This window comes from Cheilinus undulatus, linkage group 12 (assembly GCF_018320785.1).
Source record: "Cheilinus undulatus linkage group 12, ASM1832078v1, whole genome shotgun sequence".
Classification (NCBI taxonomy): Eukaryota; Metazoa; Chordata; class Actinopteri; order Labriformes; family Labridae; genus Cheilinus; species Cheilinus undulatus.
Window position 1 is genome coordinate 31,774,934 of NC_054876.1, and position 27,354 is coordinate 31,802,287.

A 27,354-nucleotide genomic window follows, 5' to 3' on the forward strand; every position below is an offset into this window, starting at 1 on the left:
CAAAGCAATTTAATGTAAATCATTGGAGATGTTTTTTTTTCTTTGGTGAACACTTAATTTGGAGCCAAATAGAAGATATAATCCATGTTTTTAGTGAAAAGTGATTTGCCTGTTGCCTTGAGAGACAAGAGGAGGCGTCTACGGTGAATTACTGGAGGGAGAAGGTCTTGGAAATAGTCGTACTGCGCCATCTACTGGTTTTTTATTTGCTATGCTACACAGAGGTTTATTTTCTTGCCTTAGGAATATCACATGCAAACAGTCCCACAATCATGAGACTTAAAGTCAGAAGTCGAAATATGATGCAGTCTCAGGTGTAGACAGTCATATGAGACAGTGATACGGACAGAGCAGGACAAAACTTATTCACAGGGGTCAAGACAAATTGATGCCCTCTGGCCTTTCTAAAAGAGCATTGTATACAAGTATGTACACATCAAACAGTTTTACCCAAGGCAATGGTTGGGCTTAGTATGGTTTCCTTATCAGTTTGTCAATTCATCCTTTGTTTTTAGTTCCGGTGTCAGCTGAAGGCTTGGTGATGGTATGTTTGTGAAATCATATGAGCCTGAGTCAAAAATGTCAGTGTCTGCTAATAGAAAAAAAAAGACAAAGTAAAGACATTTGTCTTTAGTTCAAACCTGACAAAAATTGTTTCTGTTGAATCTCTGACTTTTCTTAATTCATGAATGGAGGACAAATTCAACTGTAATAATGCTCTGTCTTTGGTCCCAGGATTTTCATGGGGGTTTTCATGCCATAATGTCAGGAAAAACTGTGTACTTAAGCCCTGTTAGTGGTTGTGTGTGTCAGTGCGAGTGTGTGTGAAGACAGATCATGAGGTATGCGCCTGTTTTAATCTGTTGATCCTTGGAGGAAAGTAGGCCACATTCCTTGCAAAAAGATCACCATAAAATCAGGAAGACTTAAAAATATGGGTAGAATATTTTTTTGAATATCAGTTGTGTTATTATTTGTTGACTGAAAATGGTAATAATCATATGAAACTGCTATTAGGCGCACATTTGGCGGCAAAGATAACCTTCAAATTCCCTTGTAATGGAATTGCTTTGATGAGCTTCATAATAATAACTTTTTTCTCTATGAAAAGAGCCTGGCTGCAGTTTCGGGTTGTGTGCACTGAGGGTGCACACAACCCGAACCTCCCCCTGAGGTTAAGCAGCATGTGACTAGCTCAACAAAGAGGAGGGGGTGCCCATTAAAAAAGAAAAAAAAAAAACTGAAGAATTTAAGCCAGTGTGACTCATGTACTCTCCGACTTTGTGTGTTTGGTTTGTTTGTCAGGGACAGCTTGTCCTGCTATGATGTGGCCCCTGATTCTTATAAGTTTTATAGTATTTTTTACACCTTCCCATCAACAGTTTCCTCGTCCGTGTGCCAGTCAAGAGTCGCTGCTCTCCAAGGAGTGCTGCCCAGCTTGGGAAGGAGACGGTTCTCCCTGTGGAGTCAGCTCAGGCCGGGGCTCCTGTCAGGATGTGGAGGTGCCAGATGTACCCGATGGGCCACAGTATCCCTTCTCCGGGTTGGATGACAGGGAGAAGTGGCCCTTGGTTTTCTACAACCGGACTTGCCAGTGTGAGGGGAACTTCATGGGTTTCAACTGTGCGGACTGTAAGTTTGGCTACTATGGAGAGAACTGTACTCAGTGGAGGGCGTCTCTGAGAAGGAATGTTTTTCACCTATCCCATGATGAGAAAATCAAACTTGTTTCTTATTTGAACTTGGCAAAGCAGTCAGTCAGCAGGGACTATGTTGTGGCCACAGGAACCTACCAGGAGATGGAGAATGGCTCTAACCCCATGTTTGCTAATGTATCTGTGTATGATGTGTTTGTGTGGTTACATTACTATGTATCTCGAGAGGCTCTGCTAGGTGGGCCTGGAAATGTATGGAGTAATGTGGACTTTGCTCACTGGGCCCCTGCATTCCTCCCGTGGCATCGCCTTTACCTGCTGCTGTGGGAGCATGAGATAAGGAAGCTGACTGGGGATATGACCTTTACGATCCCATACTGGGACTGGAGAGATGCCGAGGCATGTGACGTGTGTACAGATGAACTGATGGGAGCAGGGAGCCCACAGGATCCCACTTTGCTCAGCCCAGGCTCGGTCTTCTCTTCTTGGCAGGTAAACATAAAATAAATACTTTACAGCTTCTCAAGTTTCCAAAACATTTCCTTTCTACCCTTCTGATCTGTTTTTCATCTCTGGCCTACAGTAGGCCTATTATGTAACTGAACTGACTTTCTGGCTGAAAATTGAAATAGGATTTAGTTCTAAAATATTGTCTAAAGCTTAGTTTTTGAGCCCACACATTCAAACAATTGTTCTTAAAAAGATTGTTAACTTTTGTTTGGAATGGAAAAATTAGATTTAAATTGTTCTTACTCTGTCTTCTGGAGGAAACAAGTACAGATGTGACCCTAAAATTGTTTTTAAAATATCTGGTGTTTACACTTGCCTCGATGACTCTATTGGTTGTCAACTCTTAAAGTACTTTTAAACAAATTGACTTATCTGTATGAAGAAAAATTTAGTTAAACCAGACAAAATCTATGTTCTTTTAATCTCCTTCAGATTGTTGACAATAAAAGACATTTAAATTTGACCTGAAAAACACCTGTCAGAACTTTTATGTATCAAACAACTCAAATATTTGAGAAAATGACCAAATCAGTGATTGAATAGTGAAAGTTTTTTCAAACGTAATAAAGATGAGTTAACAAGCCTTCTTTGAAGAACTGTCACTTATTGTCATATCAAACTAGACCAGGGCGATAATCTCCAAATTTGTTGCACACCACAAATGCCTGGCATACATTTCATTGTCTTGATTTGTGTCTCCATTAACAGGTACTGTGCTCCAGAGCAGAAGAGTACAGTCTCAGAGGTGTTTTATGTGATGTCACTGAAGAAGGCCCGTTACGTCGAAGCCCTGGAAACCACAACCGTAACATTGTTCAGCGCTTACCGACTTCAGCAGAAGTGGCATTTACGCTCAGTCTGAGCAACTATGACACTGGAGCCATGGACCGAAGTGCAAACATGAGCTTCAGGAACACTCTGGAGGGTAAGACAAGTGTAATCATGAACACACAGACATACACAGAGTCACACAAACACACACACAAAATGTCCTGCTTCTCACTTGGCTGCTCATACATCTTTGCACTGGTTCTTGTCATTCTCACTGAGAGATAAAGGGGCGATCACAATTGTCAGTATGTCTCATTTTCAGAAAACTCATATTGGTTTAAATAATGCACGTTTATATATTATTTATAGTAGAAAAATGATGAAATGCCTCAAGGCAGAATCAACTTTTGTGTACTTGTTAAGATTAAAAATTGATATGTCCTTGACTTGTTTAAACTGAAACAATTCTCAAGCAAGTGCATTTGTCTCATTTCTAGTCAAAAATATATAATAGTACTTAGGGCAAACAGTATTGGCATTTTAAGGCATTTGAATTAAGTTGTACTTATCCAGATGGTGCATCTCATTTCAAGACTCTCAAGTACATTTTTTTCCAAATTACAAGCTATAAAACCTGACTTCTGTGATTTATATCATTTAGTAAGATGAGTATCTTGATTTGTCAGCTAAATGTGGTTTAAAATAAGCATAATTATAACTCAAAAATAGACAAATAAACATACTTATGTTCAAGATTTTACCAATTTCTGGATTACTGTCAATACAAAGGTTTGACTGATGAATTGGTATGTTGCTGTCATAAAAAATCACTTAAATTACCTTGTAATGTAAATTAGACAGTAATGTTATATTCAATTACATGTGCAAAATACAACACCAAATCCAAGAGCAATTTAACCATTGTTACATTGTTCAAATGAAAACCAACAGTACAATACTACAATAAAATATTGGCTGGTTTGGGTCAGTGGTTAGAGCAGGCGCCCCCATACAGAGGCTATAGCCCTTACACTGGTCAGGGGATCAATTCTTGGTCTCAGCACTGTTTGGTGCACATCCCCCATTTTTCCTGTCTCTCTTCAGCTGTCCTGTCATAATATCAGGGTTCCTGCAGATCCTGAAAAAAGTCTGAAATAGTCTTAAATTGCACGTTTGAAATTTAAGACCACTAAAAGTCTTAACCAAGCCTTACCAGTGAGAGGTCTGAAATTTTCTAGCAAGCCTTGTACGATTTCAATCATCTTCTTTCACAAATTGTTGCATAAATGTTCTCCATATTCCAGGGAATTCGGTGTTGGATGTTCTAAATTTCCTGGGGGTGGACACAAGACCCTTCTCTGATTTTATCTGACTCAGTGTGATTTAATAAACTCTGTACTGTTGTGAAACACTGGTCCAGTTCTCTAACATCTGGGGTACCAGGTTACCCACTTAAAACTGGGACAGGTCCTCCTTGACAAAAAAACATTGCTCTGTTTTTTGATAGTTAAACTATTTAGAGTCAGCTCTGCACACCTGCAAAAATGTGTTATGATAAATATCACCATACAACATATTGATAGAAGAGGCACTGAAAGTGCCAAAAATCAATAAATGTTTATGACAACAAAAAAAAAACCATTTTGTCCTATACCATTTGAAGTTTCATTAACACACTAGGAAATCCCATGTCTTTCCTTTTGAAAAAAGTGTTGTTCATTTTTCTCAGATCTGGTCTTAAGAAAGATCTAAAAAAGTCTTAAATTTGATTGTGTAAAAGTGTGTAGGAACCCTGTAACGTAGCCCCCCCAGAAAAAAAACAATGAAATACAATACCCATATATCAGTAAACAGCCTTTTATTAAAAACAGAAAATTAAACAAAACACATCAGTCATATCACTTTGTATATGCATCCACAGCAGATGGTTTCTGGTTTCGTTCAGATTTCCTGTAAGTGATGTTTAACTAAATAGTGTCTTCACATAAGCAATACAGCAGCAGGATGATAATATCAAAAACAACTGATCTTTCACAGTTTTTTAAAAACTCCATTCAAACTAACTCACTTATGTTGCAAATGATGTGCACAGAGCATACCCAGCATGCACACTGTATAACCTCACCTTCTTTTAACTCTTCCTCCCTAATCCACCCCTGACAGTGCGTCCCTCCACCCACTCCTGTTCTCAAAAAAGCTTCAAATATGAGACACTTCAACAGTAATCCCTTTTAAAAATTCATTGAATTTGACATTTAGTGAAAAAGAAGGCACTCGTAAAAAGAACTATTGTACAGTGCTGTTTTTTTTTTTACTGATGGCCTGCTGTGCATCACAAACATGTCTGCTGAGCCTCATGTTATTTCTGCATATATATATATATTTCTGGGTTGCATTCATATTGAGGTTTGGCTTCAACAGTATTTTAATGTTTTTTCAATCCAGCATTAAGAAAGGTTAGACATTTCAATGCTTAGCATTTTTTTCCTGTCAAAAAGATAAAGCAGACTCTTAAAGCTTTGTAGGCTTTGATTTCCCCAGGTTCCCTGTATCAGAGCCGAGTATATTCGTACACTTTATGCAGAAGAAGGCAGTGCATTTGGGAGATGAAATACCAAAATGCATTATTATCAATGTTTGACTTATTTGTTTATCTAAAGTGTAATACTCATTTATTCATTTAATTTTATTTTGCTATTAAAAGATGTCTTTGATAGTGGCAAAAACTCAGCTGTCACTACCGATTCCCTCATGCTACCCATTTGCCCTTTCTGTTTCTGTCAGGAAATCTGCCCTATAATGCTTAAATGCATCACTATGGTTTTTCAAAGCCTTAATACTAATCACAGCTCCCTTCCATCAATATTTTTATTAATTGAAATTAGACTTGCTACGTGCCCTCCTCAAGTGATTGAGACAGATTTCAAAGAACCAAAGATTGAGCCTACTGTTCAAAATGCAAATCCAATTTATTTATGATAAACAACTGCAGTGAATGCTCAACAATATCTTAAATCTTGATGAAATAAAGCATCTGAAAAAAATTTAATCAGGAGACACGAGTTTAACAATAATTCATTTTACACAATTTAATGAAAGAGAAATATGCAATGTGCGATTAGACTCCGTAACGGTGATGTCATGTACTAGAAAGGGTAGTGAAGCAAACGGCATGAATATGATACACCCTATTGAGTCTAAACACTGGTGGGTGGTGTTGATGAGATATGCAGGATCAGAGGAGTAGGCTTATGAGCAGCTGGACTAGGAACAAACGAGGTGGCTTCAAGGAGGAGACTGAGATATGCAGGATGAGTAGACGACCTGTGAGGATCTGGAATAGATGCTGATGCACTGAATGGAGGTGGCTGAGTTGGAGGAGGGTTGCAGTATCCACACTGAAATGACAGGCTGACTTTGAAAGAGGGAATGAGAGATTTAAAATATGGCTGGTGCATGATGATTGGTCTAAAAAGGTTGTGGCTGAATCTGATTAGCTTAGTACTTTAGAGAATGAATGTCCATAATCAGCTGATCAGCAGAGCGGGAAGAGAAAATAAAAAGAAGGGAGAGATATGAACGAGTGGTGACTAATGAGTCACCAGAAACAGTCTTCCTGCTTGAACTTTAGCTGAGCTCCACTATCACTTATGGAACTGTTAGTCCTTACAGAAATAAACCACAACCATCTTTTACTTAAAACAAGCTCACATATTCTCTGATTTTTAATTTTGTTGCTCAGTGACTGAATACCACAAGCATGAATCTGTCCAAAAAAGATTCCCCACAGTGTTGCATATTCCTCTGTGTGCCTCAGGACAGTGAGAATGTGACATTAGTGGCCAGGAATGTAAGTCTAAGTTCCAGGTGATGCAAGATAAGTATCGATAAGTAGGTGCATTGGTTGCAGCCATGTGGCTAGCTGATTAAATGTTTGCACTGGTGAGCAGTTTAGCAGATATGCCTGGTGGGGTGGCTGCTGAGTGCATATAAAAGTGCAACACTTGCCTTAGTTAAATGTATACAACTTCACATTGTGGAGCTCAAGAAATAATTAAAAAAAAACCACAAGGAATACTAAAATGAGTACTATAGAAATCTGACAGTCCTTAAAAGATGCATGTATCAGAATTATGCTGACATTTAAAAGTCAAGCTAACATTTTTTTTAAGACCTTTCAAAGCCCAAACAAAAAATATTGCTACTGCTGCACCACAAAGCATTTGCACTTTTCAGATTTCATGTGAAATGAATTCCCCAACATCCCAAGCTTGAAGATTTTTCTGCAAGCTACAGCACAGTTGTGGTTTTCCCCTGGTATTCAGTCCTTATATTTTTATCTTGAGGCCAATTTTCCTTAAACTTGGATTTCCCATCTACTTCTTCTTTTCTCTGAATGTGGCAGTAACCGATTCTGTAAGGGCTTGGGTAAGGAACTGGAGAGGCTCCCAATTGGAAAATTTCTTGAAAATTGGTCTGGTGTCAGTTGACTCCCCTAAGAACTACCACAATGCCCTTGAGAAAGCACTGAACCCCCAACAGATGGGGGGGGATCTTTCATATCTACATCACTGCATGTCCATAGGGCCTGTTTGTGCAGAGGCATATATTTCAGCATGTGTAGGATGTTCAATAACGGAAGTTAACAGAGTTAAAAAGACCAGCAAAGACTACACCATTAGCAGGATGCAATTTCATAATCATTTATTAACCTTTAGATCCACAAGTGGGTCAAAAATTAACTGGTGAGGTTTTTTTTTTGCAATATTCCTGTGATTATAAGTTGCTATAAATTAAAATTCCATGTGTTCCTTAGAACACATTTCTGATAATATGTTTTTTTAGATAGTTAAGATTTTTGTAGCTTTTGTTTTACTTTCCAAGCTTACATGGGTGAATTAAAAATGACTTGCAACTATCAAAGACAAATTCAGCGTCAACCTTCAAAACACAATATCCAAAAGTGTCAACCCTAATGAAAATACTTGTGCACTGAAGGGTCAGATGCACTTAAGAGTTATTTTAATGTTTTACCTCTGACAGTATTTGAAATAAATAGATAAATAACATTACAACATTCATGTGTGTATCAATATTCATTGTGTACACAAGTATTCCTCATCATCTATCAACAACTGAAACTGCCATGAGCACCACCATAAGTATAAGAATATATAGAATGTGTGTATAATGTAAAAATATATGAAAATGAGTTCATTTTTTTCATACCTTTCCTAAAATATGACATGATTCCATAAAATAACCTAAAGTTAAAAACTTTTGAGAGTACAAAAAATAATACATTGAAATGTAAAAGGGTCAATGACATATAAGGCCTCATTTATTTGTGGCTGTGCCAGCTAACATTTGCAACTCATTACAAATGAAACAGACAAATGCTCTGACACCTTTTGTTACTTTTATTCTCGTCAGAAAGTGGGCACATATACTTAAAAAATAAAATCAAGTTTTATGTTAAAAATGTACCTTGTTTGTTCCACCTGGAAAGTGTACCTGCTCACCTAGGAAAAACTGTAATTAATTACATTTTTTAAAAACTATGACATACCTCATTTACCTTATTAGAAGTAAAATACTTTTTAGAGCTTTAAATAATATTTAAAAAAGTCAACAAAATCAAGAGTTTTATGGTAAAATAAACTTTTTATGGTAAAATTAATTTTTTATGGTAAAATAAACTTTTAGCAGTCTTATGTTGGTTGTACCATCTGACAGTGAAAAGTGTACCCACCCACCTCTAAACCATTTTTGCTCTGCCATGAGTGTTAGCTGGAGTTAATTGGATGTTTTTTATCACTTCATTTAAAAAAAATACCTGTGATTACATTGCTCCACCATGACTTTTAAGAACTTGCAAATTCCAGGACAAACCTTTTGCAATGATCATACTAACTTTATTTTGATACATTTTAATAAAATTGGTTTATTTCAAAGATTTTAACCATAAAATAATTCCCAAGTATTCTAATTTGAGTGTCTCACAATTAAAATGGAATTTTTAATAGCATGAACAATCCCAGATAGTTGAGTCACCTGACATTTTTATGGTTCAAGATGCCAAAATATGTAATTACTTATATTACTTGCTTGATTGCTCTTACTTGTTTTTTATTTCAGTGTCTTGTAAGCCCGTGAGGGCTGGGCACCTTTTTTTTTTTTTTTTTGGTGTATGGCACGATGAAATAATAATAAATAAAACTAAAACTAAATCTGTATTATTCAGTTATACTGAAAACCTATTCAAACGAAGAAGATTTCGTACAACAAATTGATAAATGCCATGATCTGATAATTTCTTTTTCTTAAAGAAATAATAGATTCAGACACAAAATATACGCATCATGTCACCTACACAAAATCATGTTTTTAAAAAGTTTAGAAGAAACCTTTTTTTTTGTTGAGAATAAGAATTTAAATATAAGGTAGAAGACACCCTACATAGATACATGTCACTTTTTCTAATTTTATTTAAAATGACTCATACAACTAAAGAAGTACATGCTGCAATGCTGATTTAACACTGTTCATCTTTCAGGATTCGGGGATCCTCAGACAGGGTTAGGGAACAGTCCTCGTTTGAACATGCATGCTGCTCTTCATATTTTTATGAATGGATCCATGTCATCAGTGCAGGGCTCAGCAAATGACCCCATATTCCTCCTCCATCATGCATATGTTGACAGGTAAGACACGCACAGCTCACATTATTTTAAGGTTTACCTACACAATTCCCATAATAATTCACCTCTACTTTGTTTGTTTGTCTGACAGCGTTTTTGAGGAGTGGCTCAGGAGGCATAACCCATCTCCATCACAGTACCCAGAGTCCAATGCTCCCATAGGACACAACGCTAGATACCACATGGTGCCCTTCCTGCCGCTCCGCAGAAACAGGGACTACTTTATTTCAACCAAAGAGCTGGGATATGAATATTCAAATCTGCTCAATACTAGTAAGTGGAGCTTGGTTAGTTTTATACTTAAATTACTGACTTTTGTTATAGCTCAAATGCATTTTTCTCTTTCCTGTGCTATCAACAACTCATCAATTGAATCTTTTAATCCTGAAAGACTAAAAGACTTGCCTCTGTCTTTGAAACGCTTCTCCTGCAGTAAAATGTAAGGAGGAGAGGGTTGGATTTGAAATAGGAATGCCAGAGGAGGTGCAGTTTAGGTGTGGTGCTGCTCCTGAAACTTTAATCACTACAATTAATTAATACATTTCTATGACTGCTTCTATCTTTCCCCAGACCAGTGGATAGCAGAAGCAATGCGCCCCTACTTGGATGAACTGAAGAATGTGTGGCCCTGGCTGATATTTGCAGGGCTTATTGGAGGAATCTTAGCGGTGTCCTTTGTTGCTGCTTTCCTCAAAGTAAGACAGCGATACCAAGACTGGCCTGGGCAACAATATGGGAGCAAGAAGACCCCCTTTTCAAGCCTTACTGCATACTTATCTCAAGTTTTCCGGGTCCCAGAGAAAAAGCCCATTATCTTGGACAGCATGCCAGAAAGACAGCCACTTATCCTGGGCAACGTAACAGAGGAAAACAGCACCCGTAACTACCAAACAACTATATGAAGGCACAGACAACCCTGCATAAAGCACATATATATGAATATTAATATCCCGAGCACTGTGAATTATACATTATATTGAATGATTGTTATGACCCTATTATCTTTGTTAATGGCACTGTATTTAAACTGTATTAAAAGTGTAAAGAAACCTGCATGTAGCAACTTTCTAAATGGGTTAAAGAAACATTCCACCCACAACTTGTTACACATCAAAATCAACCAATTAGGTGGTATCAGACATGGTCTGTGCTTTCTATCATTATGACTTTTCACATTTATTTTTATAGGGTTAGTCGATTTAGCTGTGGCGCTTCAAAATCAGGCTCTGCAGTGTTGCATCATCCATGTGTGCAAGAAAATGATATCTTGCATGCACCCAACTGCCAGAATAAGTAACATTAAGTCTTTCATACATTTTTCAGACGACCTGAGGGACTTTTCTTTCATTATCTTTGAGTGGGAGTCGAACGAACCTCACTATTTGGCTACCACCAAATTGATTTGTGCTTATGCTGGGAGACATGCTTATGGACAGAAAAAACAGTGACTATGTCTACATAGATGTCAAGGTCTGAGAGACCTCTCCACACTTCAATTTTCTAAACTTGAAAGTTGTGCAATAGTTTGAAAAACTTTGTGACATTTAAAAAAAGTCACAGCTACTTCCAAAGTTTCTCGAGGCCCGAAACCTTTGCTTGAAAGGTTGCACCTAGTTGAAAAAAAGAGGGGAGTTTACACTTAAAGTTATAATTATGGGATGACTTTGGCTTTCAATGCAACATGAACAAAACTTTGTCTGCACACCATCACAAACACAGCAGCAGCGCAGTTTTAAAAGTTCAACGCAAAGTTTATTTTTGGTAAGATAAATTGCTCCCATATTTTCTCCTTACATCATGGCCTTGTTCAGCCAAATATCATTTATACATTCTAAGCCTTGAGACATGCTGCCTGGCATTGCATTTTACTCCTACAGTACTTGGCTTAAGATACCTTGTGTTCAAATGGCATTCTCAGATATACAGTACATTCTCATGATTAAAACTACTCTTTGTGTTGACAAGAAATTAGATAAATACAACATGGATGCATGTTTGATGCATAACTTGTACAAAATATACATCAGATAAAATGTAGAAAAAAACTGGTATAATTCAAAGATAATTTCTGCAACAAAGGGTAGCGTAGGTATGAAGCTGTAAAACCTAAATTCTAACAGGCTGGAGGGAATCTTATAATTTTGTATGACAGTTTAGTCAGAATAAAATTCATATTTTTACAATAGGAGACACTTTGGAGATCCAAATTTTGCACTCAAACTATGTGAAGCACCTCTGAAATTGGAATATATCAGTGACAACAGCATGTATGCCAGCAGTGCAAAAACTATGAAACTAAAAGGTGGAATAAACCTTGAGTCAAACATTTTTGAAATAGGGGACAGTAACAGCTGTGGGCTACAAGAATGACTTGATATGGATAGTCAATATGAAAGCTTTAATGAGCCTGAGATCAAGCATAGCCACACTGGATTCTGATTTGAATGTAGTTATTTTTTCATATGAATTTCAGTGCAATTCAACTCATCTGACTTGATTTAAAGGTATAGTGTGTAATATTTCGACTAAAAGCATTTTAGTGGGACAACATTGGTGAAATATGGGACATTATATTTAGAAGTAGGCCTGTCTAAATAAGTGTTTGACCAGAATATATGTGTTTTACTCTCATTAATTTAAATAAGCTCTCTTTTACATGGGAAGGGTTCCTTGAAGGACTCACATCATCTTGGATTTCTACAGCACCAAAGAGACCTATGAACAGTTACACATTTGTTTTATTTCAGTGGCTGCCTCAGCTACCACCAGAGGTGATAGAAATCTAGGAATCTAGGATTTGACTGTAAGGTGTCACTAATATTCCCAGTTTTCCCACTGCACCTTTAAGTTGAACTAGGAGTCACTGTTCTTAACGTCATTTGATAATTGAGTGATAAACCTTTTTCGAAAATACTTTTGAGTTGTCAGTTTTCCAACCTTCACAACAAACTATAAAAAGGGCAAAATTTTGAAGAAAAATGTGAACAAAATCAAATGGGATGACTTGAATGAAGGTAAAAGCAGTGTAACTATAAAGAGCATAGGCCAAAGTTCTGTGACAGCAAGAGAGGCGACTCTTTAAAGAGGTTAGGAATGGATTGCACTGCCTTGGATTCAGCTAAATGCCAACTCTATGATTGCATTTGAAGTCCTCATCATTCATCTTCATCTTCACTTTCAGCCTCCTCTTTCTTCTCACTCTCCTTGGGTGGGGGGATGGGGGGAGGGAGGTCCAGTCGAGCCCATGACATGGCCTCTGACTTCTTCATGGCTACCTCAATCTTAGCAGCCATCATGTTCACTGTGCTTTTACTCACATCTATCACCTGCAAGAAGAGGAGGGGGTATGACTAAGAATGGCTTCACAAACAGGTGGTGAAAAGATTGCTTTTAAATCAAATATGCCTGCATTCTTTACATTTGGTCAATTACAGCTTAATTTATATCTAAATATTTTTGGGGTGGCATTAAAACTGGCATATGTAATGAGATTGTTTACAATAGATCGCCCTACTTACTCCCCACAAGCTGATTTGCTGCTGAAATTCCTTCTCTCCTTCAAAAACAATATGGATGTTGAGCTGAGAGACAAAGAGAAAAGTCAGTAAGTTTAAGAAGAACAAAAATCACTTTGGACATGGACAGATATCATCCGACAGACCACTGTCTTCCTCACCGTGGTACTGTTTGCATCCACATAGCTGAGCTCTGGAACAGCGTTTTTGGCGTATATGGAAATGATGACCTGTGCCCCGGTCTGGTGCCAGTCAAACCGACATGGAACTACTTTCTTACCCTGCAAGGTTTAGAAAATAAACAAACTATATGATTTACTTATTCAGTCTACAGTGGACATGTTTGCCTCAAACCACTAGATGGAGTCACAGCTGAGGCTCTCTCATGTGGTCACACATGAATGAGCTCGTGCTGTCAAATGGTCAAACCTACCGCATCTTTTTTCCTCCATAAATGTGTCCCCTTGGTGCAGCCCTCTTGAGAGAGGAAGGTGTTAAAGTCAGAGGTTTTCCTCTTACAGCAGCTCCAGTATTTCATCCTAGAGAGACAGGAAGGAGATACAACTGTTGGATTTTTGTAGCAGTCAATAACTTTTACACAAAGGAGGTAGTAAACAAGAGAACAGGGAGGCTAACAAGAAAACAGTAGTGTTGTCCCTCACAATTCTTTCAGTTTTCTATATTCATTTTCCTTTAATACTCTTAAAATGAAACAGAAACGGAAAGCACAAGCTTGAATTTAAATATCCTTAAAAAGAATAAATGAAGATGAGAAATACTGACCCTTCATGAAAGATAGGACATCCAGGGTGGAAAGAGCAGACATCTGAATCACTTGCAGGTCCATCAAAGCTCTGAAGTTAACAATAAAAGTGAAGGGTGTCATTTTGAGAAAAATATCTAAACATAAAGCTGAATTGCATACATAAGGTGCTTTTGTTCATCACATTCTGTTAAAACTTTCATTTAATATCTACAACTAACAGCTCATCTCATTGTAGTAGTGGAAGAGTGCTGCAGTGGTATCACTGCTTAGGATATAAATGCAAAAGAGGTGAAAGGATATTTTTCTGGGAATTAGTTAAGACAAAAGAAAAGCACAAGTTTTGTCTTCAACAACCTCAACTGTTTAATCACCTAAAGCAAGCAGCCTCAGAGAGGAAATCTTGTGGCTTTAAATAAAATCAGCTCCAGAGTAATTATGTAAACCATCAAGTCCAACTTCAAGCTTTGTCAAATTCCAAGTCTGTACAAACTTAAAAATTACTCTCTAATTGTGCGGTTTCTGCTCACAGGCTGGATTTACTTGGATTTTTTTCTTGCTATGCATTTCTCTCGAAGCAAATATGGGGGAGGATGAGGAAAGCAAGCTGGAGTACAACATCTCACACTTTAATTTCTTAGTCAGGATTAGCATGGATCGTCATTACTTGCTTTGTATTTTTCAATGACCCCCATTTACAGAACCTGATTTGACTCACACATTTAAAGAATATGAAAAGTTTTCCTTCATCATAGATGAGCATAATTTAGAAGCCAAATGAGTTAAAAAATAAAGACAGTTTATAGAAACACATGCACCTACTTTAGTACATCCTCCGTTTTTACAAGATGTTCCGATCTTGATCTCATCACTTTCCTCCTCTAGAAAGACAGAGAAATGAATAGAAAGGGACAGATAATTGACACCGACACTCTGAAGAGCATCTTAAAAAAATGCATCTGCAGTTATGATGAGTTGTCTTGTCAGCTTTGAATCAAAGCCATGATGTGAATGACGGGGGTGAGGGCTAATCCCTTGAGGCTGTCCGTTAACTTCCACTGTCAACATGACCTTCCTGTCCACTTTAACAAGAAGCTGATTGTAGTCCATGTACAGTAGTACAGACCAAAAACACGAAAAATCAAAGTGTAAAGAGGGTGTCAACACTTGAGTCAGATTATGTGCTTACCTTTCTTTTCAGCTGCATTTTCAGACACTTTTAGTTTCTCCAGAGCTTGCTTCAGAGAGGCAGAAACTTTATGCTGCATTCTAACCATTGGCTCATCAGGACTAGAACAGGGAAGACAAGAAGTATTTTATTTCATTTCATAATCTATTTAAAGGGACTTTTTTTGCAATGAAAATTGCCAACATTTGTTTAAATGATTCTAAAGCAAACTAAGTCAAAGACTATTACACAGCTTTGAAGGAGTGCCACTGCCTGAATAATTATGGCCTCACCAGACCTATTGTCTTTTTGAAGTCAAGTGGGAAATGTTCCAGGTCGACGTCTGGAAAAATGCTCAGGACTAAATTGCCTGAATGAACATCTTTGATAGTGAATATCTTTGACTTGATGTTACACAAGAATAATAAGGAGCAGATGTAGTCCATGAAAAAAAGGCAGGGATGAAAAATTTTAAAGTAGTACCTCTAGTTGATTTAAAACTCAGGGGCGAAAGAAAGTCTTTTTGGCCTACTTCCAGCCTAAAAACCATTTTCAAGACAATTTCTTAAAGAAAATGTGATCATAACTTGAAAAAAAGGTTGAAATTAAGTGTTTCTAAAAGACTCTGGTTTTTAAGCATTCTCCCCCACAAACATTAACAGTGAAGGGTATGTTAAATTTAAAGATTAAAGATTTTAACAGAAACTGTAAAAGCCTGCTGTGCAACCTTGGTCTGCTTATCGCCTCCTGAGGCTTTGGTGCTGAGATGATGTACTCGTTAAACTTTGGTTTTTGTTCTTCTATATCTTTCTTTTCTCCTGATGATTTCACATCTGGTTTCACCGGCTCCGGGGGCTTCTCCTTGTTATGAGGACCTTTTGTACAGCCCTGCACACAAGACAAATTTACTGTCAGACCCAAAGAAAATGAGAGCTTTTGCCAATAAGGACACAAAAAAGGTGGCATACAACAAGTAGGAAAACAATAAACAGAAGAAAATGACCCTGCAGGGCTGAAAGCATAGATTGAAAAATTGTAGCAAATACTCACAGCAATGCTGAGAAAGTCTGAGAAGTCAGTAGTTCTTCTCTTGCAGCAGGACCATCCCTGGAGAAAGTCACACAAAAAATAAGTCTGACCAGCCAACAAATCACAAAACTACTTCTTCATTGTCAGGCTTCTTACCTTTAATGCATCGTGAAATACTGGGACTCCAGGATGATAGATGCAGCCATCTGTGAAAATAAATAAAGCCAGATTTTAAATTCACTAAGAAGAAATACATGTAGTGATATCAGAGACAGTGGAAAAAACAACAAACCTTTTTTAAACTGAAAAAATCTCAGAGAATGGGAAAAATAACAGTAGCAAAAGCTATCAAATAAAGTTTTAAAGTGTTTCTGAACTCTTTATAGGAGAGAAATTCAACATGAGCGATTTCCGATGTTTCCTTGCTTCCCCTTTAATGTGTGCAATACTCCGAAAGGATGTGGTCCAACACTGTTTGATGTTGCCTTTGTGTGTTGCCTGTCAAAATGACTTGTGTAGATTGAGGTGCAAGCTAGAAAGTGAAACAGACACTCTGAAAGCATCTAAGAAACTGCTCAGCAGAAGTTGCACTTGTTTGCCTTGAAACTGCCAGTGTAACATCACTTTAAAAAGATTCATATACCCAGAGTTTTCCCTGAAGATAAATTAATGTGACATAAAGAATAAAACTGGCTGAATGACACCATCAATTAAGCATGTTTTTAAAGACTAGCCTGAACTTTGCCCCTACTATGCTATTGCCTAAGATACACCTCTTAGACAGCCCTAAAGGTAATGCTAATGCACTCTTCTGTTATGAAATGACACATCTGATTAAAATGGAAATTAAACTTGACTTTTTGTGCATTGCCAGACTCAATGTTATATTATTTGAAAACAAAGGCAGACATTTCAAACGGAGGGGAAATAAAAGACTCACTGAGGTTTTACCGTGGGGGAACAATACCACTTTGAATGCTCAATTTTGAAAAGATCAGTAGCTCCATACACAACAGTGCCATGAACAAACTTTACAAGTAAGGCAACTTAAGTCTAAGAGGTGAACTATCATGACAATGATCCGTCCTTGTATCACCTCAAATAAGAGAATGGACTTGTTGAGGTAATTGCTTCTGTGAGTATTCAAGCTTTCCTGAGGTAAAAATCTCAATAATTTGGTCTGCTTACTGATCCACTGCATGCAAGTTATCTTTTTTTTTTTTTCAATTGAGCTTAATCAAGAATCAAGAAATAAAAGAATGCACAGTGTAAACATAACCATGAACTTGTTAAGTGAGGCCTACGCTGGCCCTGGGCAATTAATCAACTTTATTCACAATTTAAGCTCATTCAAAAATGAAAACAAGACGACAGTGATTAAAGAATTACCTTGCCATATGCTGTTATGCTCGTTTTGTCCATTGGTTTTGCCATGTGGTAAATGTTTTAGTGTTTGGAGTGATATTTTGGCCATTAAAGTAATTTTAAAGCTGGGTTTTTATTTCAGAAATAAGTCTTGTTTTCTGTTTACTGGTAAGAAAAGTTTCTGCCACTTCCATGACACTGATTGATTTTGGGGATGTTTGATAAATAGCATCTTCTCAATGCCTTAAATCTTTGGATACTGTATACCATGGGGCACTGACTTAATCATAATTGTATTCTGTATGGTGAAGACAGGTGGCCTTCGCTGACCACTTGTAGGCTAAATAATGGACATGATCTTGCTTATAAGGCTATAATCAATATGCTTTCATCATACTGGTGTGATTTTATTATGTGAAAAATGCTGGGAACTACAGTCTTCAAACTGTGACTCAGTCACAAAATTTACTTTTGCTATCTGTTCCCAATGTTGATCTTAAGATTGATAAAGCCAGGAATCTGCTGCACGAGACTTTGTGTTTTGGGGAGCTGGTCTCTTCAAATGTTTCTAAAAGTAGATTAAAATCGTTGGAGGAAGATGCATCAGGTTGTAGATGTTTTGACTAATGACTGTGCTCTGTGACTCAGGATTGGTTGATCTATGTTTTTGTTACTGCTGGTCATGTGTACAACTCGGTTGCTTGTGCTGCTGCCTGTCTTGGACAGGACACTCTTGTAATTGAGTTTCTTGATCTCAGTAAGGATTTCCTGGTAAATAAATAATCATTTTGTTTATCCATTTTAATTGTAAATCATAATTTTACATTTCTATGTGTTTTCAGTTATTTCTACTTATTTATTGCCACTTTCACACTTTCACAGTGTTTAACGTCAATAAATACATGTAATGCAGACATTGTAACACAATGATGTTTTTTTTGCCATAACTGAGATGCTGTTTTTGTTTATTAGAGAGGCTTTTCAATTTTGTTTTGTAGGAGTAGAAAGAAAGTGCGGGTTCAACAAGACTTTCATCAAGCCTTTTAGGTCTACAGGAAGGTAATAGAAAATTTTACAGTGTTTTTGTTATTTTAATTTAGGCTTTTCAAAAGAATTTTGTTAATTGCCTAGTATATTTATAAACACAAGGGAAAATGCTTGGTGTTTTGGTGCAGAAACAATAACAGGTGTAGAACAAAGAAGTTCAACAATATAAACAGCAATGCACCTGCTGTTAAGGAACATAGGTAGAGTAGTCTAATAATACGAAAAGCAATGTTAGCACAATAAATGAATAAAACATACAAAGCAGGAATAGTACAGATGTAAAGGTTGTGGGCAAATGTCTTACAATATAAAGTGCAGTTTATATGTACATGCTAAAGCAGGCAAAAAACAATAGACTATACTAACATTAGACTGTACTTGAACTATTATTCTAAGTCTAAGAAGTTCAACTGTGCCAATGAAGTAGTCCAGGCTGTCCTTCAAGAGTATTCATCCGCTCAAGTCTAACTTCATTCGGGGTCTCAGCTAATTTAGTGATGTAACTGTGTATTTGTGTGTCCCTTTTGTGCTAACATCGATTAAATCTTGTGGCTACCTGTCAACTCATAAGTGACCATTTAAAAAGCTTTACTCGTGATTTCCCGTTATTTATTTTTGCCAGTTGTTGCTGTCAATGTCGAGATGCATTGACTCCAGCTGTTTGTGGAAAGTGAAAAGCGTCCTGAAATGTGTGAGAATGTTCAAAAAAATAGTCCTCATTTTCCTCCAGTTGTAACTATCTTTGACGGACTTACAACGTGCTGGGACAATGGCTCTGTTAAGTCTAACGTTACCCCCTTACCTGCTAATGCTAATAACAGAGCTTAACGTGCTAACAACAACGTGCTCCTTCATCGTAGGCCCACGTGTTGATAACTTCGAGATATATAAGCCATAACAATATTTAGGATTCAAATTATAACTGTGATAAGTTTCTCCTTGTTTGCTATCAGGTTAGCTAACTTACGTGGGCTTACCAGGCCTACTCGCCGTAGAAATTTCCAGAGCATCAAAGGTTAACGTTAGCTTGCTAACAGACACATACGGGACACAGCAGCATGTAAAAACACTCACCTTCTGGGTTATTTTCAGGATCAAATCGCTCTCCACACCCTTTGTTATAACACAGAACAGACATAGCGGCAGATGAAATAAGTTAAATTTCTATCTAACTACTCTAAAGCTTCTGAATGGGGGACACTGATCCACGAGCGTTGCCTTCAAGTACTGTACATCATACTAGTCTCATTTCCGGATGTTGTCGGCTAAACTCGGCAAACCTCGGGGCATGCCCAGCCCGCCACCTCCATCCTGCGAGCGCACAGTGGTCCCACGCAAGCGACAACTGATGCTGACCGCTTTCAAACTTGGCACTGAGCGACATATTCTTAAAACCACATTTATTTCGGACCTGAACCTTCCAGCAAATGACCACCTAACTATTTTCACGTCAGTTTTGCGTTAACTATTTTAGATGGAGCCGAAGTAAGCCCCTGCACTCAGGGCTACAGTAGTCAGGTGCATGAAACTGGGGCAATAGCTATTTAGTTTTATACGAGGATGGCTGCAGCCTAGTAGACAACTGCCTCTCGGGATATGTTCACATGAATTTTCCATTTCGGGCATCACCATCGACTTCTGCGCGGCTGCTTGTGCGTTTTCCCTCCTTCTTTCTTTCTTTTTTCCTAAATTGCTGTTGAGGAAAGGATGGGGACGGATTCGCTTTTACTGGTTACAGCTGTTTCGTCCGAAGGTAGGACACGCCACGATGTGTGAGTGGAGTCTGTGTGATATAGGTTACAGTCTTGCTAATTAATGCCCAGACAGTAGCTCCAGGCTTAAGCTCGAAAACTCGTAGATTTTGCACGGAGGCGAGCTCCACTGGATGTGCATCAGCATGGGAGATGGACCCACTATCTGCCGGGACAGTCTCCCTCTGGGGAATGCTGAATTGAGTTGTTAAATTGTGACAGCCTTTTTGGTGCTGATGTAAATCTATAGAAAAGGTCCTGCAGACAGTGGGCTAAAGGTTGCCTTCATTTTCAGGAGCAGTCCCATTGTAGCCTATTTCGTAAAAATCATTTCACTTTTCCTCGAAGTTTTACGATTATTAAAAGGTGTTGCATGAAATTTATTCTAAAGGCTTGTATTTGAATGCACTGACAATCAAATAATACGTTAGTTTGATTAGGCCAACTCAATGTTCCTTTCCTTTTCTGTCACTTCTCTTATTATACCTGGTTGAAACTTTGGCTGTACCTGATGATAACTTCTTGAAACTGCTTCAGAAAGTGTTTATGTATTAATGACTTAGAAAGTGTAATATTCCCAAGTGCTCACTAATGTTTTGGACTACATAATTTCTTTGTCCTGGTTACTTTGCCTCTTGAGAAGATTTTTCAACCTTGGAGGTCACCAGCTAAAGAATTATGTGTGGATGTTTATAAAGTATGTTTATGATTTTCCCTGCCTCCTTCTGCTCAGAGGAGTTTTAATACACTTGCAGTTTGCATTGATGTTGCATGTTTTAAGGTTTGTCATTCTTTTCTCCTGTCCCTTACAGGCTACAATAATCAGAGTTTAATGCAACCTGTTTGAACTCATCACTGAATATGCTATCATGCCCCTGATAGGGACTCCATAATAATCTTCAGAGCTTTGTCATTTTTCCATGTCGTTTTTTAAGCATGCAGAGCACGCTAATCGAACAACTTACTGACTGAATTCAGATCTGTCTGTCTTTATTCTTCCATTTATAGGGTGACTGGGTGATGGAATAGTGATGAAGCCTGATCGGTGGGGAAATATGTTTCCTCTACCAAGCTTCTCTCTTCTTTTCCATTTTATTTGCTTTTTCCTCCTCCTATGCCTCCCTCTGTGCCAGGCCCAATTTCTGCCAGAACCGAGGGCAGGACAGGGTCTGCTTCTCTTCACCCAGCCGGCCTATAATGCTACCATCTTTGAAAACTCTGCTGCCAGAACATATGCCAGGAGCCTAATCAAAATGGGCATCGTTCTTGGGCCGCCTCGGTCTTTAGACATAAAATACTCCATTGAGTATGGAGACAACGAGGGAATCTTCCAGGCTGAGGCGTATGTCATGGGAGATTTTTGTTTCCTCCGTATACGAACTAACGGGGGCAGCGGGGCCATTTTGAATCGGGAGGTACAGGACAATTATACGCTAACTGTCAAGGCATCCGCCCAGGGAGGCCTAGAGGCGTTAGTGACTGTCTATATCAAGGTCTTGGATACCAATGATCTCAGACCTCTCTTTTCCCCAACCTCTTATTCGTTTGTTGTCCCTGAAAGTGCCCCTCTGGGTGCCAGCATTGGACGTGTAACAGCCACAGATGCTGACTTGGGTTCCAATGGAGAGTTTTACTACTTCTTCAAGAACAGAGTTGAACTCTTTGCTGTACACCCGACCAGTGGGATCATAACGCTGACAGGTACGCCCAGGATCGACAAACAAAACATATTTGAGCTGGAGGTGCAGGTGGTTGACAGAGGAATGAAACTCTATGGGAACAATGGTATCAGCAGTACTGCTAAGCTGGTCCTCACTGTCGGCCGGGTGAATGAATTTTCACCAGTTATCAGTGCAGTTGCTGTCATGCCATCATGGCTGGATAAGGACCCAGTCTATGCCATAGTGACTGTGGAGGACAAAGACGACGGGATGGCAGGGGATATAGAGTGGGTGTCAATCATTGAGGGGGATCCCTTTGAACAGTTTGTAGTAGATCGATCCCCCGTCGGCAGTGAATACAGGGTTAAATCATCAGAAATGGTCAACTGGGATTCATTCCCTTATGGCTGTAATTTAACTTTGCAGGCTAAAGACAGGGGTACGCCTCCTAAGTTTTCTAATACACAAGTTGTTCAGTTGCTAGTCACAAAGCCAGAGCCAGTGTTGGTGAATTTTGAGAAGGATGTTTATGTAGTCAAGCTGAGTGAAATAGCTCCCCCAGGCACTATTGTAGAGGTGTTGAAAATCTCCCCAGCTCCTCTGAGTGTCAATTACAGCTTCAGCAGCCTCTCAGATCCAATGTACTTTGATATAAACCCTTTGACTGGAGTTATTATGACCACGAGGCAGCTGACAAGGATATCACAGGATTTCATGGAGATGGAGGTGGTTGATATTTATAGTCAGAAGAAAGCAAGGGTCCAGATCATTATAGAGGATGCTAATGATAACTCTCCTGTTTTTAACAGGCCTTTCTATGATGTTTCGATCAACGAGAGCTTGCCTGTAGGAACTGTAGTTCTTATAGTGTCTGCAGTGGATGATGACAAGGGTGAGAATGGGTACATAACGCTCACAGTAAATGGAGAACAGTCTCTTCCATTTAGCATAGATCAGGACACAGGGGAGATTAGGATAACAAGAGATCTTGACTTTGAGTCAGCAGAGGATATCTACACGTTTGCAGTACGGGCCTCTGATTGGGGTTCACCCTATAGAAGGGAGAGTGAAGTTAATGTCACGATTCGTCTGATAAACATAAACGACAACCAACCTCTTTTTGAGAGGGTTTCTTGCAGGGGGATGATAAGCCAAGATTTCTCAGTCAGGGAGACCATCGTCACACTGTCAGCTGTAGACGTGGATGAGCTAGGAATGGTGAAGTACAAAATACTTTCAGGGAACGAGTTAGATTATTTTGATTTGAACCCAGACTCAGGGGCCTTGTCATTAAAAAGATCTTTAGCAGCAGATAATTTAAAAAGTGGAGTATTCAACTTGAAAATAGTTGCAACAGATGGAGAGCTGTTCTCTGATCCTACTTATGTGAATGTATCTGTGGTGAGGGGCAGGATGCCATCCAAGGGGTTCAACTGCAGAGAGACTAGGGTAGCCCAGTTACTGGCGGAAAAAATGCTCTTAAAAGTTTCTGCAATGTCCAGGCCAAGAACAGATGAGAGATATACAGGAGTTTTCTCTATGAATAAACAGGCTCCACAGTTTGAGGCTTTGCCCACAAGTATTTTAGTGAGGGAAGACCTTTCTGTTGGTGCCAGTGTGTTTCAGGTGAGAGCCCGAGATGGTGACACTGGTTTCAACGGTCGGGTTCTCTTTTCCATATCTGAGGGTAACAAAGATAACTGCTTCAATATCGACATGGAGAATGGACTGATTACTGTATTTCGTCCACTAGACCGTGAGAGAGTGGATCGTTACTTTCTTAATATCACTATCTACGATCAGGGCGTTCCCCAAATGTCCAGTTGGAGATTACTGACCGTGATCATCGAGGACGCTAATGATAATAACCCCCAGTTCTATGAGGAAAACCCCTCTGCTGTAGTTTTAGAAAGCTCAGCTGTTGGCATGGAAGTCATAACAATAGCTGCATTTGACAGAGACACTGGTCAAAATGGACAGCTCTCCTACGTCATGCTGACCAGCGTCCCTCAGTTTGGCATTGACAGTGAAACAGGAAGTGTATTTGTAGCGAGCCATCTGGACAGAGAAACTGTCCCAATGTTCGTATTGAAGATTGAAGTGAGAGACAAGGCTGAGAGAGGCACTCGAAGGTCATCAGTGGCTACCCTGACTGTAATAGTGGAGGATGTCAATGATTGCGCCCCCACTTTCATCCCTAGCAGCTTTAGTGCTCGGGTGCTGGAAGACCTCCCGCCAGGAGCAGCGATTATGTGGGTGCAGGCTCTAGACCCAGACATAGGCCCCGGGGGACAGGTCCGGTACTCCTTGATGAATGACTTCAACGGCACTTTTGAGGTAGGTGATGTAACTGCCTTTATTGTCGTTACTGTTGAAAATCTTGATCCTCTTTGTATCGACACTTGATGATGAATGAGAGTGTAATGCTTTGTGCAGGTCGATCCTGTGAGTGGAGTGTTGAGGATTAGGAGGGAGCTGGACTTTGAGAAACAACAGTTTTTCAATCTGACAATGCTCGCTGAAGACCGGGGAGTACCCAGCCTCATCAGTCAGACTTTTGTGGAGGTGGAGGTGAGTAAAAAACACTCCTACATATGCACACTCAGATATAAAGTTTTATTTTATCAGGGACAACTCTTTCATCTGTTTAATCTATTAAGAAATTTAAATAATTTCCCCATTCAAAGGTTAAACAACTAAAAAAGTTAATAGTGGTTCATTTCCACTCTATAGACCAGCCCTTAGTAATCAAATGTGACTGTAAACAGTTGCAAGATGTCCTATTTTCCAGAACTTAATTCTTTCTTTCATCTTATTGGTAGGGTATTAGCAATGTTAATAATTAATTGAGCAAAATTAACATCTTAAGAGAGAATAGTGTTGTGAACATTTAAAGCTGCTCGTTACAGAACAGATGTAATGATGAAGCATCAGAGTTTGTGCAATTGTTTTCTGTTCTTACATTCATGCAGTTTGATAATAAAAACATCTGCCCTCACTAGTGCTACATTTTTTGAGATGGAAATGAACGTGAATCATTACATTTCCTCAGGTGGTGGATGTCAATGAGAATTTGTATGCACCCTACTTCTCTGACTTTGCTGTGAGAGGCTCAGTGAAGGAGAACTCTCGTGCAGGCACAAGCGTCCTGACAGTCAGCGCAAAGGACGATGACAAGGGGCGAGACGGCGTGGTGAGGTACTCTATCAGAGGAGGCAGCGGACTGGGGACCTTCACCATCGACGAAGACACAGGTGTGACACAAGATCAATTTTCAAGTCTGTTTATGTAAAGGGAAAATCCACTCCATGCATACATATCAAAACCCCAATGCATCACTAATCTTTAGATAAAATAGATGGAGTCACAGTTTCTTTGCCTTGTACTAATTACTGCACATATTCTAGTTCAACCCAGCATAGGAGGTTGATTTGGCAGACTGTCATCAGGCAAATTCGTCTTATAAAGCTCCAGTACACACTATTTGTACCACAACAAACACGGTTCTGACCACCCAGTGTCATTTCAGTAGGAAAAAGATGGTAGCGACGGGGGAGGTTTAGTTGTATTGAAGCTGATTGCAATGGCTGCCGCTAGTGTGTAGCAATTAGCTCAGATGTAGTGGCAGTTTTATCAGAATTGCACAACATTTCTTTATGGATTAAAGAGCAAAGAGCCAAATGGAAAGCTTGGAATGATGGAAAAGGTATTTTTCATTCTTCTCTTGACCTTTTGGCATGAATTTGTGAGATTTGGCCATTAACCAAGGCAGCAGTTATTTTTAAAGATTTATTTTTGGGCTTATTTGCCTTTATTGCTAGTGGAGGACAGTGGATAGAATCGGAAACAGGGATGAGAGAGCTGGAGAGAGACATGCGGGATAGTGCCACAGGCCAGATTCAAACCCGGGTCGACCTCCTACGTGGGGTGCGACTTAAACCACTAGAGCGACTGCTCCCCAAGGCAGCAGTTTTATCAGAATTAGACAACATTTTTCAATGAAAACAAGACCATAGAACCCCACCAAAATCTCCCAACCTCCTTTAGCATGGGTTTGCAATTGTTGCAGTGAGGATGAGTTCCACTGTATGCCATTGTATACAATAGCTACTACCCCTGAAGGGAATGGAAGTTGAAAAGCAGCAGTTTTATCAGAATTGTGCCACTTTTTAAAATTAAAACAACAGAGCTATACCATAAGGTCTTCTTGGTGGGGAAGATGTTTTCACTCTTCCCCTGACCGTCCTCTGCATAACTTTTATCCACGTCATGTTTCTGCACTACAGCAGAGTTTGCCTATCAAGCTGACATTACTTCTGGAGCTGAGCATGCATACAACCTAATTTTGTCTTGTCACCATGGTTGGACTATTATGAATGTGACAAACATAGTGTTTGTCTAATCACCTTCTGAGAATTAAAAAAAAAAGTCCTACCCTTTCCAAACGTTCTCTATGGAAGCTTTCCCACATGAGAGTGAAATATATCCATGCAATTGATATATAAAACAGTCTATCTGGCATGTCAGGTTAGTTTTGATTTGCCAATTGGTACCTCTTCCCTTCATGGCTTTGCACTGGAAATGTTTCACAGAAAACATCACAGCTTCACATGATTTTTGTTATTGAATATGTATGTGTATATAAGTAAGAGAGAGGAGGAGAGACTGTGATGTACAGACAGAGTTAGAGTTTTGATGGGGCCTCACGTGGGAGCTGTGTACTGGGACATCATTACTGTAATGAGGGCAGCATGGCAGCTACACTGGCTGGGCCTCAGGCCACTCAGTACAACTGATCCAGTGCTGTGCAGATAACATTGATCAAGGCACTCCTGCACAGCTCCACCATCCTTTCCAAGAGAAGTGAATCACAGTGACTTATTCAAAAAGGCCTGACCCAAAATAAAAAGACCGCCGTTGTCTCCAACTGTCCTGCAGTCTCTTACTTGAGCTGCAAACATGTTGCACTCAAACAAGACTCACTCACCCAGAGATAAAATGAATCAAATAGAGAGTACCAAAATAGGGCAGTTCATATAAGTTCATGGTGGCTTTATATAGAATGAAATGCCAACTACACTTGTGCATGTATTTATCTGCCTGCCTTTCTATTTATCTGTCGATCATTATAGAGATTTATACATATATTTCAGTAATGTATACATACATGTAAAATAAATCCATAATTATTGTTAAAAAACTAAATACACAGCTTTGTCCAAATTATGAAATTGTAATTGTAAGTCATACGGTTAAAATTTGCAGGGTGTAAGGCAGATATGTCTTTTGTTTACAAAGCTTTTGATACTTTGCAGATAGTTGCCAATTACATTTGGTCACTTTAAAAGAAATTTCCATTTCACCAAATGTAAAAAAAGAAAAGTTTCTTCAGTATGATACCAGGGACAGCAGGATAAA

General features: G+C 38.8%; 3 protein-coding genes across 3 annotated transcripts in view; 2 read left to right on the forward strand and 1 right to left on the reverse strand.

The window, feature by feature from the left end:
- Positions 1-1,322: 1,322 nt before the first annotated feature.
- LOC121518828 (tyrosinase-like) lies at positions 1,323-11,658 on the forward strand. The gene is made up of 5 exons (XM_041801468.1): positions 1,323-2,147; positions 2,874-3,090; positions 9,493-9,640; positions 9,729-9,910; positions 10,208-11,658. Exons 1-5 carry the CDS (start codon positions 1,323-1,325, stop codon positions 10,537-10,539), a joined length of 1,704 nt encoding a protein of 567 aa, XP_041657402.1. The 3' UTR covers positions 10,540-11,658.
- Positions 11,368-19,775, reverse strand: chordc1b (cysteine and histidine-rich domain (CHORD) containing 1b). Its single transcript, XM_041801469.1, has 11 exons — positions 19,599-19,775; positions 16,269-16,318; positions 16,134-16,190; positions 15,811-15,971; positions 15,105-15,205; positions 14,738-14,796; positions 13,936-14,006; positions 13,586-13,691; positions 13,314-13,433; positions 13,156-13,218; positions 11,368-12,963 (listed from the first exon to the last, which is right to left on the reverse strand). The coding sequence occupies exons 1-11, from the start codon at positions 19,660-19,662 to the stop codon at positions 12,793-12,795; spliced, it is 1,023 nt and encodes a 340-aa protein (XP_041657403.1). The 5' UTR covers positions 19,663-19,775; the 3' UTR covers positions 11,368-12,792.
- A 4-nt stretch (positions 19,776-19,779) lies between these two features.
- LOC121518519 (protocadherin Fat 3) overlaps positions 19,780-27,354 on the forward strand; it is a 119,555-nt gene continuing 111,980 nt past the window's right edge. The window contains exons 1-5 of the mRNA XM_041800868.1: positions 19,780-19,973; positions 20,226-20,277; positions 21,409-24,273; positions 24,373-24,507; positions 24,989-25,190. Of these exons, the coding sequence (XP_041656802.1) occupies positions 19,780-19,973; positions 20,226-20,277; positions 21,409-24,273; positions 24,373-24,507; positions 24,989-25,190 (3,448 nt within the window). The remainder of the gene's footprint in view (positions 19,974-20,225; positions 20,278-21,408; positions 24,274-24,372; positions 24,508-24,988; positions 25,191-27,354) is intronic.

Bases quoted from the DNA above. Each gene is read 5' to 3' on its own strand.
- LOC121518828 (XM_041801468.1), top strand. From the start codon at position 1,323: ATGATGTGGCCCCTGATTCTTATAAGTTTTATAGTATTTTTTACACCT. The intron at 2,148-2,873 runs GTAAACATAAAA...CTCCATTAACAG, and splicing joins CGGTCTTCTCTTCTTGGCAG to GTACTGTGCTCCAGAGCAGA. The intron at 3,091-9,492 runs GTAAGACAAGTG...TTCATCTTTCAG, and splicing joins CTTCAGGAACACTCTGGAGG to GATTCGGGGATCCTCAGACA.
- chordc1b (XM_041801469.1), bottom strand. From the start codon at position 19,662: ATGTCTGTTCTGTGTTATAACAAAGGGTGTGGAGAGCGATTTGATCCT. The intron at 16,319-19,598 runs GTGAGTGTTTTT...TTATTTTCACAG, and splicing joins TCCTGAAAATAACCCAGAAG to ATGGCTGCATCTATCATCCT. The intron at 13,219-13,313 runs GTGAGGAAGACA...TTTGTCTCTCAG, and splicing joins TGGATGCAAACAGTACCACG to CTCAACATCCATATTGTTTT.